General features: G+C 37.4%; 2 protein-coding genes across 2 annotated transcripts in view; one reads left to right on the top strand and one right to left on the bottom strand.

The window, feature by feature from the left end:
* The window catches only part of inppl1a (inositol polyphosphate phosphatase-like 1a), a 32,630-nt gene extending 30,495 nt beyond the window's left edge, over window positions 1-2,135 (top strand). Inside the window, exons 26-27 of the mRNA XM_027138781.2 lie at window positions 127-263; window positions 935-2,135. Of these exons, the coding sequence (XP_026994582.1) occupies window positions 127-263; window positions 935-1,031 (234 nt within the window). The 3' untranslated portion in view covers window positions 1,032-2,135. The remainder of the gene's footprint in view (window positions 1-126; window positions 264-934) is intronic.
* A 3,623-nt stretch (window positions 2,136-5,758) lies between these two features.
* phox2a (paired like homeobox 2A) lies at window positions 5,759-8,359 on the bottom strand. The gene is made up of 3 exons (XM_027138857.2): window positions 7,750-8,359; window positions 6,785-6,972; window positions 5,759-6,284 (listed from the first exon to the last, which is right to left on the bottom strand). The coding sequence occupies exons 1-3, from the start codon at window positions 7,970-7,972 to the stop codon at window positions 5,826-5,828; spliced, it is 870 nt and encodes a 289-aa protein (XP_026994658.1). The 5' UTR covers window positions 7,973-8,359; the 3' UTR covers window positions 5,759-5,825.
* Between the last annotated feature and the right edge of the window lie 3,913 nt (window positions 8,360-12,272).

Here is a 12,272-nt window from a genome sequence, read left to right as displayed (position 1 = left end):
TCTTTCTCTGTCATAATTTGGCAATTTTTTATTAACACCTCTGGTCATGTTATATTCTCCATTAATGTGCGTGTGTGTGCGTATGTGTGTAAATATGTGTGTGTGTGTGTGTCCGTGCGTGTGTAGGCTCTTTGGCAAGGTGGTAGCAGCAGCAGCAGTTTGTCAGTGGACTCCAGTGTGGGTGAGTGGCTGCAGAGACTTGGACTGGAACGCTATGAGGAGGGACTGCTGAGGAATGGCTGGGATGATCTTGAGTTCCTCAGGTAACTCATACATACACACATGATTTGTGTTTATAATGATGTCCAGGAGATGTGGCTTTAAAGTGCTGACTGTAATAATAAACAGTTTCACTGTCATTAAAAATGCCAGAATCTGTAATTATATGTATAAATTTGCAAACTGGAAATGTTGGCAAATTTAACTGTCTTCCCAAATGCTGCATTTATGTTGTTCATATCTGCTTATTTACTGCTGGTTCAATGCCATGTGTGTAACACAATCTAAAATATCAAAATTCTAGATGTTTCCACTAGCAGAGCAAAAATAACAGAACACTTGGCCATACTCTGTTTTTCATTATAAATTTATTTTGTATAGAACTGTTCTATAATGAGTATCTGTTATCACCTGCAGCACCACCCTGTGGACTCATTTCTAGTATTCAGTAGAATTGCACTATTGCTTGTGCGACATTGCTTAAGTACTCATGTACAAGAGCATTCTGTCCGGTTGTGATATTTTAATTGAGTGAGTAATTTTTGGTGGTTTGTTTTGTTTGATTTCCTGGGTTATGGTTATTTCAGGTCATTTCTACTTGAGACTGTGTGAAAATTCTCTCATAATTTCCAAACTCCAACTATTTATTGACATTCTAATGAATTTTCAAATTATTTGCTTTTATTCACTGAAGACATGAACAAATTATTTTCAGTGACATCACTGAGGAGGACCTGGAGGAGGCAGGAATTCTGGACTCCGCCCATAAGAAGATCCTGTTGGCCAGTTTAAGACAACAGCAGCAGAAGTGAGCAGGAAAACTGTATCACTAAGAGCATCTATTTTCTTCATCATCTCCCATTCAACAGTGTTTAAAGAAAAGTCAACATTTCAGTTTTACTACAGGCTGAAAATCTGCAATTAGGGATCAACGTCCTGCTTCCTTACAGAGGAGGAAGTGACATCATCAGAGTGTACCTGAGAGCTTCGTCCACATTCCTTATGTTTTCTGTGTTGGGTGATTGGCTTATTTAGTTTACTATTTTAGTGTTAATTTTAATAAATAAAAGGGAAATAAGAAGAAGCCAAATTCAGTAAATGATTATTAGTTTATAAACTTGAGTGTGTGTGTGTGTGCTTTTGTGTGTGTGTGTGTGCGCGCGCGCGCGTGTTTGTGTGTGTGTGCGCGCGCGCGCGTGTTTGTGTGTGTGTGCGCGCGCGCGCGTGTTTGTGTGTGTGTGTGTGCGCGCGCGCGTTTGTGTGTGCGTGTTTTCTAACGCATTTTAGAGTGAATACACTTCGTGGCTTGTCTGTCTGTATGTCTATCTGTTTTCTATAAAATCCTGAAAGCTGAACAGTAGTGTTAATGTGTCTGGGAATCGTGTGTTTTATAAAAGACCAACACAATTTAAATGTTACATGTTTGGGAGCCTTAGCACAGTTAATGGTTTATTTTATTAGATTTTTTTGCGCTCACTTTGATGTTGATTCTCTCCATGTGATCTGGAGTTATCAGAAGTGGCCACCAGGCGGTGCTGCAGATGATAGTAAGGGATTCATGTATGTAAGTTAAATAATGAGGTGAAAACTGACCCCGGATCAGCCGCTGATCTGTAATGTGAGTGAGAAAAACTGTTGTTTGTTTCAGATTTTTCTCGATAACTGAACATGAAATTAACAAATACACACCACGTACTGTTCACTGTAGAGTTAGTCTCAAAGTCTAATGCTTTACTCCCTGTGTGTGTGTCTGTCTGTCTGTCTGTCTGTTAAACTTGTGCCATGTTGTAATTTTTAAACACTCTCTTTGTGCTCACTTTATGTCGCAGTTTGTAACATTTTTATTGATGACTTTAAGTTAATATTTGTGAATCGGCGTTGAATGAATTCATGTGAATAAAAAAACTAACGACTGATGTCACTGCTTCCTGTGATTGGTCAAAGAGGTGTCACTGCTTCCTGTGATTGGTTAAAGAGGTGAGGATCGGCACTCCACAGGGATCTGTCATTACACTTTATATTGTAAATTTAAATTACGTTTGGGTTAAATACATATTAATTTTTTTTTATTATTATTCGAAAAGTCAAAAAATTGTATATAAAGTTTTACTGTAAATTCTATTTTATGCTCTTCTGGCTGAGACCTCATGTTACTCCCACCAGACTCTAGATTATGTTTTCACACAAAAACAAGAATCTTGAAAGAGGAACTTGGACAGTTAAAGTTGCTTAGAACCCTCTTTGAATGTTTAGTGTTCCGCACAGATTTCACTCACAGAAGAATTTTATATTTAACGCTTCAGTATTAGAATTGAAATAAAGACTTTACAATGGACTTACGATAGAGTTTTATGAGGTGTGTGTTCATTGTATAAAGTTCTTAGTTTGAATTATTTACATATAGGCTTTAATTTATTCTCTATCTCAATCTTTGTTTTTAAATCTCTGAAAAACACAATGAATGATCCATTTATTAGTAATATTAGAATCCAGCACATTGCACCAAGGGAATATGATTGTGACAATATTTAAGTTGATATCAATAAATTAATATATAAAGTAAGGCTGAATTTACAGTATAAATTATTTACCGCAGTGCTTTTTATGGTTTAATGTTTTCCACGTGTCTCATGAAATTATTTATTACTGAAAAATGTTTAAATATACAATACATCTGCTGGTATGTGCGCCACAACTTCAATAGAATTACTTTTAGATAAAACAAAATAAATGAATGACTGGTTATAATTTCCGTTTATTAAATGTAAATCCTTACAACTTTACAGACAACCATTACGGCAAATATACTAAGGTTTTGGAAAGATCTGTGACATTCATTATATCCAATAGGACGAGTCTAACATTATTTTATAAGTAATAAGCCGGAGTCCAATAAAAAAATACAATAAATAAAAATCAAATACAATTAGGTGATTGTAGAGAGAGGAGAGGAAACTTCTTGCTCTGTGTGTAACGTTAAACTTACTTATGCTGAGCGGGTTTTTCATCACCAGTGACACAAATATCAAATTATGTGACATCAAAATTTGTTTCGTGCTCGAGTTTCTGTTTTGTTTTGTTTTTTTGCTTTGTCTTGTCTTTTTTTGTTTGTTTGTTTTTAATTAAAAAAATAGCAAATAGAATAACGAGATAAAATACATCATGAAAAGGACTTAAAGTCTGATTAAAGCAGATAATCAAATGTTCTGTTTATTATTATTATTATTATTATTATTATTATTATTAGTGTTGTTGTTGTTGTTAAATATTATTGTTCTTATTGTTGTTGTTATTTAATCTATGTTTGTAAAATCTTTTGCTGCTACCACTTCGTCTGAAGATTTTAAAGAAATTTATAAATACTTAAATTGATGAAAAATATTTAAAAACATTTGGTTGTGTTTACAGTCATCAAGTTCTACTGAGTTCACTCTTTATATTATTTTAATTTGTTTTAAAATTGTGCGAGCAGAAATCTGTCACATTTAAAGGAGTAAAAATATAAGTTGTTCTGACTGTCAGAAAGTAGTACATTAATTATTTGCATGAATAACGGTTTATAAAGTTTGGTTAAAGAGAAAGATAAAGAGTGTGATGGTGTAGTGCAGATTTCAATCTCACACGGAGACAGTGCTTTAAATGGAGTTTATTTTTGTCCACTTTACACAGTGCCTTAAATGAACGGTTTCAACAGGTTCTGTCTCAAATCACAATTCAGCACTAAACAGTGTGTATGACAGTGTGTTCACATCATAGATAAGACCATGGAGTCTTATTTAAACACACTAGTTAGTGAGGAAGTGTGCAGTTTGGGACGCGGCCCCTCTGAGCTGCTGTTTTAATGAAGCAGCAGCAACAACATAAAAAAAAACAGGAACTACCCAATATTTATATTACTATTTACAAAATATTTCCATGTTCTAGTTTTTTAGTGGGCCTACTGAAAAAAAGAAGTAATAACATTTGCTTTAAAAATGTAAAATAACTACGTATCTCTCTTAATTTCAATAAATTAATGTTAATTTGCTCAGTTTAAGAAATCACACTCTTGGCAAATTAACTTGCAGAATAAATCACTTCAGACTGGGACACCGCTTAGCTTCGTGTGCTAATGCAGAAGCAAAAAGTCCAGGTGTTTGTGTCAGTGACGTCACAGAAATTATGCACATGATACATTGCGCGCTTTGTTCCAGGATAAACGGTTCATTTGATGCAGTGTTAGGTTTTCCTGAATTAAAGACAGGATCTCAGAGTGGACTAAAAACAGAATAAGGAACCATTAAAGGTTCCACGTTGGACACAGTGCACTGCAGAAATCAGTCTGATTAAAATCCTCTTCCACACCTTTGAGAAACCAAACCAAATGAATCCCTCAGATCACTGAACAGATGAACTGAAGAGTAATTTACTGTCATTTGCTTTTTCTTTCGTGAAAGTGTTTGTTGTGATCAGTTGTAAATAAAAACTAAAAATGACTCGTTTATGGCATGACTCAAAATAACCCTTTGTAGTGTTAGTAAGGGAGTAAAGAGCAGTTTGGGACACGTCCAAGTGACTTTCTTGTTTGCTGCTAATTGGATCAAAGCTTCTTTGCTCAAAAGCTTTTATCATGTGAAAAGATGTCGCTTGTGACAAATACACTTTCTTTCTCCTGAATGTAAAGTCTTCTGGGACTCGCTTATAATAAAGGCCGTATCCAAAATTCATCCGTCCCACACTGCATAACAAACTACAGAAAACGTAAGAAAATGGAAACGCAGCTGAATTCTAAAATGTCTTATGAAATTAATAAAGACTAATTCTTTACAATCCGAGTCCTGCACTCTGTGTCCAAAGGTCGTTAGTGTGAATACATTTTTTTCTGGTTGAGATTTCATCAGAAATCATTCAGACATGAAACTGTAAAACTGTTGTTTAATTCATGAGAAAATGTAATTACGTCGGCCACGCCCACAATCCCAGCCCAACCTTCATCCTAACGACGCCCATATCATCAGCCTAAGCTCCAACACAGAACGCCTTAAATCATTTTAAATTTCGATATTTCGAAAGTTTATACAGGAGTATAAACATATTATATTGTTGTGAATTTTAAATGCGTTAGACAGACTGTGAGACAGGTTGTTTTAGTAAGTGTGGATGAAACCGTCTACTTTTAAGGGCTCCATTAAGTGCGCACAATTCAACGATCCAATAGGAAACACCTGCCATACAGCAAATGTGGATTCCTTACCAGATATCGATTTTTTTAAAGCTTACAAACTTGTGCACTATGTAAAGAACATGTCGCATTTTCACACACACACCGAGCTTGCGCTGTTTTCAACCGCACTAAATAAAGTGCGAAAGATGTCTGACATGAGACCGGAAACATGATCCTATAAATAATAACCGAGTCCAGCTCTAACGGAAATAATATATCGAATAAAATTCAGGAGGAAGTAGTGTGTGTGTGTGTGTGTGTGTGTGTGTGTGTGTGTGTGTGTGTGTGTGTGTGTGTGTGTGTGTGTGTGAGTGAGAGAGAGAGAGCGCGCGCGCGCGAGAGAGAGAGAGAGAGAGAGAGAGAGAGAGAGAGAGAGAGAGAGAGAGAGAGAGAGAGAGATTGTTTAAAACAGGTTGGTCTTGAGCGCGCCCGGTTTTCTGTGGAAGGATGAGAGCACGCCGGCAAATGGTCCGGTGCTCGCGCTGTCTCCGGGCTGCCAGCTCTTCAACAGGTCTGGAGCGGAAGCTGGAGCAGCTGAACCGACACCGGGCCACGCTGGAGATTTGAGCGCGTGGTGCATAGACGGCGAGCTGGAGGTGTTGCCATAGCCGCCGGATGACGGACTGGGACTCAGGCTGCTCGCGCCCGGACTGCCCGTGGTGTTGGCTGAGCTCGGTAGAGACGCCGTGCTGTCTGGTGTTGGGCTGCACGTGGACTCTTTAGACTCGTCATCCTCGGATGATGCGCGTGCTTCACCCGGTTTCTTGGATGTAACACTGGTGTTTCCGGTGTTTCCGCCGCCCTTTGCGTTGGCTGCGCGCTCCTGCTTGCGGAATTTTGCGCGTCTGTTCTGGAACCACACCTGTACAAATACACGTTAAAGAACACGTCGTTATTGATATAAATAATGGAAATTTGGCTTCCTGGAAAATGTTTACGAAGTTTTTTATTTGGATCATTAGAGTAACTTTTAAAGTGCCCTCAGAAACAAATGTAAGAATGAATTAAAGAACCTTAAGTCCAGTTCCATTAACCTACAATTTTCAGAACATAAACATCCTAAACTAGTGTTAATCTGGTTTATTATATAAAGCTTATACACACAGTCAACAACAACAACAACAACAACAACAACAACAACAACAACAGCAGCAGCAATAATAAATAAATAATAAACAAACAAACAAATAAATAAATAAATAAATAAATAAATAAATAAATAAATAAATAAATAAATAAATAAATAACAAATATAATAAGAATATTAATAATAATAACGATAATAATAATAATTATTATTATTATCGTTATTATTATTATTATTATTATTATTATTATTATTATTATTATTATTATTATTACCTGAACTCTGGCCTCTGTTAGGTCGATCTTGAGCGCGAGCTCCTCACGGGTGTAGATGTCAGGGTAATGCGTTTCAGCAAACACGCGCTCGAGCTCCTTTAGCTGAGAGCTCGTGAAGGTGGTGCGGATACGTCGTTGTTTCCGTTTTTCATTTAGACCGGAAGGGTCCGAGAAGAATTTATAAGGAACTATAAGAAGATAGATAGCGCGCCCTGGGGTTAATAATAATAATAATAATAATAATAATAATAATAATAATAATAATAATAATAATAATAATAATAATAACTACTACTACTATAACGAAGAAGAAGAAGATTAAGTTTTTCGTTTTTTAAATAATTAGACATGCCTTTGAGTATCGTTTTCTTTTGTGCCTGTTGTTTTGTTTTATTATTTTTATAATTTTTATTTCCTTACATGGACGTTTGACTCACAGATTTCCCCTAATACATGAACAACACATTTCCCACAATCATATTTTATTTTATAAAACAATTACCTGAAAGGAGTATGATTTTAATTATTTGTTCGTTTTCTTTAAATTTGTTTTCTAAAAGAGTTTTATATAAACTGATCATAAAAGCAATGAAGTCATAACGCATTTTTATGTATATGATTTATGTAAAATTCTTCTATTTATATATATATATATATAAATGATATATCAATGACAATAAAGCTATCTATCTATGTATGTATGTATGTATGTATGTATGTATCTATCTATCTATCTATCTATCTATCTATCTATCTATCTATCTATCTATCTATCTATCTATCTATCTATCTATCTATCGTGCATTATTTCTGTATAAATACATAAATGTAATTACTGAAAAAATAAAAAGAATTACACAGTCACATGCATGTAATATTCCTAAACCTACCAAACTGAACCGTGCGGAAAGTTCTCCGTGCGTGTGTGTGTGAGAGAGAGTGAGAGCGCCTGTGCTGCTACGTACCCGCGGTGTACGGTGCCGGCTGGTGTTCGCGCAGCGCGCCGAGGCTGCAGCTGGCTGCACCTAGTGTCGCGCAGCCCGGGTTTGCGCCGAAGCTCGTGCGGATCGGGTTGTACTGGAACGTGTTTGCCTGACTGCACGAGCTGAAGTCCGCGTACGCTGATGCTTCCATAGCCGCCATGCACGAGTCATACGTGTTCAGGTACGAGTAATCCATTTTGTACATGTGGAGACGGAATGCGCGAAGCGAGGCTTTCCGGTAGAGTCGGTGGTCTGCTTGTTACGGCACGGGTACTAAGGGCACCAGGTACCAAACAGCAGCACGTGCAGCTAGGATCTATGAAATGAACTCCACTCTTTCCAGTGCGTGTCGGTGATGACGTTCTCCGATCGCTCTCTCGGTTGTTTTCTCGCTACAAGTGCACATCCACAGTCTTCTTGTGCTCGTGCTCCCTGTGTCTATTTCTATCTGTCTCTGTCTCGCGCTCTGCTCTGGTCCGCTCCGCCCGGTGCAGCTCGAGCAGCGTTTATAATAAACTTGGCAGTCCGCGAGACAATAGCGAGGCGGTGGTCCCTCTTTACATGACAATGTCTCTAGAGCTCGCGCCCTCCTCCTCCTCCTCCTCCTCCTCCCACCCCTTCGCTAAGGCGCATCCAGAACGCTTTAACCCTTTACCGGTGCACGGGGCGCACAAGATAGATATTCCTTATTGCTGGTTTCCCCCGGTGTTAAAGTGCTCACTGACGAGCTCCAGAGTATCACACGTTTCAGTTTTGAACAAGCGCGAACAAGCTCAGTCACGTGACGCAGAGAGTAGGGAAAAAACCTAATGTAATAATAATAATAATAATAATAATAATAATAATAATAATAATAATAATAATAATAACACCGAAAACCCAGCTGTAGTGAAATTAACTAAATTTCTTCTCATCAACAGGTTAAAGGCTGCTCAATCTGCAAGCAATATTTGCAATATTTACATTTATTTCATTATAAATTAAATTAGCAATATATTTTATTTATTTTTTTCTGTAGAGGCAGCATGCTGTCCTCGGGATATGGAGTATCTCTGTGTTTGTTTATTAAAGACAGAGAGTACTTCTATTAATAATTGTTTATTATTATTTTATAATTGTTTATAACAACAACAATAATTCTAAGAAGAACAATAATAATTAATGTTGTTGTTGTTGTTATTATTATTATTATAAGTAGTAGTAGTAGTATCTATATTATTATTATTATTATTATTATTATTATTAATAAAATGAATACTGTGGTTGTTTATCGACAAACTGATTATTTTGAAAGCGCTACTCAACATTTCCTGAGAATGTCTAGTGTCTAATAAACACAATAAAACTCCAACTCAGTGCTGCAGGGAACTCTTTAACCCGTACAGAGTTTGAAAATATCGTGCAGTGTTTAGCTCATTTGACTTATATGGTTTATGGATTATGATTAATTTAACTGAGCTAGTAAACACACTGATTTGTGTTGAAGACCAGAATGTTTGACATGTTCAGTGTGTTCAGTCTTGTTCCCGTATAACCAGGCCATCTTCTTCCTCCTTCTCTCTGTGAGCGCGCGCTCCCGTTCAGCACCGTATCTCTCTCGAGGCGCTTTCGTCACACTGCATTTCGGTAATTCGAGGCGTCTTTCTCCCGCCGCGCGCCATCAATCACCGGGCAAATTACGCGCGTTTCCGGCGACCGTTTTGTTTCCGCCACCGCGGACAGCTCGCGCCCGTGAGCAGGTTATGCGATGACGCGGCGCATACACTGGCGGAGCGCGCACATCGAGAGCTGTTTCCCTGAAATAAGACCTTTCACCAAGTGCTGCATCATATTTTTGCTCTCCCTGTCTCACTCAGAGGGATGCAGCTGCCTCCAAACTTCAAGTTAATATGCATCCATTAGGATTAGAGTTTATGTAAAAAAATATTAATTTTTCTTATTCGTTAGTAACTTTAATATTTCACTTATTTAATGAAACTTAATTAAAAAACAAACACGTTTTCAGTTATTTTGCGTTTCATTATTATTATTATTATTATTATTATTATTATTATTATTATTATATCAAAATCTAAATAGATAAAAAAAATTAACTTGAAAGTTTATTTACAACAGACAATGACTTTAGACATGTGTTAAATATATGAATAAATCGGCACACGGTTAAGCAGTGTACTGTTTGCAGATGTTTACCTTGGAAAAATACTTTCGTTTTCTCGGGAGAAAGTCGGAAAAACGATTTGTTACATTTTGTTAATAAAAGGTGATCAATTTGAGCCGGGCGGTCTCGCGCAGACCTGGTCAGCGCTCGCGCACCCCTAAAGTGCCCAATTCTCTTTGTCAATTTTCTCCCTTTTATCTCTTTCAATTACTACATCCAATTAAATTAAATTCAATTGAGTTTAATTGCCATGTATACTAACACTTACCAGCTGTATACGTGAAATCAAAGCAGAGGGATTTAATAGACGGGCGGCGGGGGGGGGGGGGTGTTTACAAAAATCATTCTTTCTCCTTTTTTTTCTCACAGTTTATATGTACAATATGTATAATATTTAAGACTTAAAGCACATAAAACGTAATTTATTTTTTATACTTTATTTTTGTTTGTTATCATACTGACTGTATTTGACCTCACAACATCCATTTTGTTATATATGTATTTAATTTGTCTTCATTATTGTGCAGTAGTGTACAATATCTCTCTCTCTCTCTCTCTCTCTCTCTCTCTCTCTCTCTCTCTCTCTCTCTAGCCCCGCCCCTTTCTTTTTACATCAATCTTGCGCTTCATTACGGCAATCTGCATTCACGAGCGATCGGTCACCGGAGCCTCGCCTCGAGCCTCACCGTCACCGGCGAGCGGGACCCCGTTCTTTTTTTAATGGCACGAGCATCGGATGCCATTAACGTCAAACTCCAACGAAAGAGAATTCAATTAGTGAAAGGACTCCCCCTCCCTTTACCCCACTCCTCCCCTTTACCCCACCGTCTGTTTTAGTTTTGTCTGAAATGGTCTTTTTCTGATGGCGAAGCAGAAACACACGGCGCGTTTTAAAGACTAAAGCTTTATGAGAAATTAATCGAGCCACTTGAGGGGAAAGTTGAACAAGTCGGAGCAATTTTAGTAAAAAGTCCTCTTCATTCTCCACCTCCTCCTCCTCCTCTTGTTCCTGTTTGTTTCTTCATCGATCAGATGGTTCTTGCCAGAGTTAAGACCTGGACATACTTACAAACCCACGGCATGTCAATCAAAGCACACAAAAACTTCCCAGTGTCCTTCACTTCCCACCTCTTATTTATCTAAACAGCGTGTGTGTGTGTGTGTGTGTGTGTGTGTGTGTGTGTGTGTGTGTGTGTGTGTGTGTGTGTGTGTGTGTGTGTGTGTGCGCGTGTGTGCGCGTGTATGTTCACTAATCAGCAATGAATTTTAAACAGATCAGAGTTCAAAAACTCCTGAGGAGTTAAAGCCCGGATTAGAGAGAGAGAGAGAGAGAGAGAGAGAGAGAGAGAGAGAGAGAGAGAGAGAGAGAGAGAGAGAGAGAGAGAGAGAGAGAGAGAGAGAGAGAGAGAGAGACGCGCACTTTGAATGGATTAACGAGCTCGGTGTTGAAGGTCGCTGCTCTTTTGGGTGGCAACTGTTTAAACTTTGTAACTAATCTCTGATCGCGGTGCATGACGACAGACCGTGCTTTGTAAATACGCTGCTGATAATGAACATACATTTCTAATATACGCCGGTTTATTTATTATTTTTTTTTAATATACGCCGGTCTATTTATTTATTTATTTATTTATTTATTTATTTATTTATTTGTTTGTTTGTTTATTTATTTATTTGACTATTTGTCTATTTGTTTATTTATTTGTTTGTTTGTTTGTTTGTTTGTTTATTCATGTCCGGGCCTCACACACTTGCCCACACCCAACCACACACACACACACACACACACACACACACACACACACACACACACACACACACACACACACACACACCAGTACCGGTGCAAAATTATTTCGTTTGAAAAAGAGAACAGCAGAAAAAGGCATCAGTACCGTAAACAAAATCGTAAGCAATTCAAATTGAGAGAGAAACTCAGAAACTGCAAGCTCAGCTATCGGTACTGCATTTAGAATATTAACTGATGTCATAATCATTGTAGGTATAGTTATAGTTATATACCTCTGGAATGATGTGCTGTTCCCCATAGTGTATACCTGGTGTAGCTGTCTCCAGAACTACAAAATATCTCCCACATTTTCAATAGAAACATCTACTAAACTGATTTTTTTCTTGTTTCGTGTTCCTCATGTTTAGTATGAATCTTTGTATGAGGTGCAGCTGTAAAAGGTTCAGATGTTGACTATGATTAGTGTTTAGAGATTTAAAGATACACTACAGACAGAGAGAGCTACAGTTTAGAATATTTTCTCCTGCGAGTAAATTAACTAATTTTTATTAAGTAATTTTAATCCTTTTATTCAATCTTTTTATTTAGTCTTTT

This window comes from Tachysurus fulvidraco, chromosome 11, assembly GCF_022655615.1.
Source record: "Tachysurus fulvidraco isolate hzauxx_2018 chromosome 11, HZAU_PFXX_2.0, whole genome shotgun sequence".
NCBI classification, from domain to species: Eukaryota; Metazoa; Chordata; class Actinopteri; order Siluriformes; family Bagridae; genus Tachysurus; species Tachysurus fulvidraco.
This window is presented reverse-complemented; position numbering and strand designations above follow the sequence as displayed.

Excerpts from the sequence above, each read along its gene's own strand:
- phox2a (XM_027138857.2), bottom strand. The coding sequence starts at position 7,972 with ATGTACAAAATGGATTACTCGTACCTGAACACGTATGACTCGTGCATG. Across the intron at positions 6,973-7,749 it reads GCCGGCACCGTACACCGCGG|TTCCTTATAAATTCTTCTCG; the intron begins GTACGTAGCAGC and ends ATCTTCTTATAG. Across the intron at positions 6,285-6,784 it reads TAACAGAGGCCAGAGTTCAG|GTGTGGTTCCAGAACAGACG; the intron begins GTAATAATAATA and ends GTATTTGTACAG.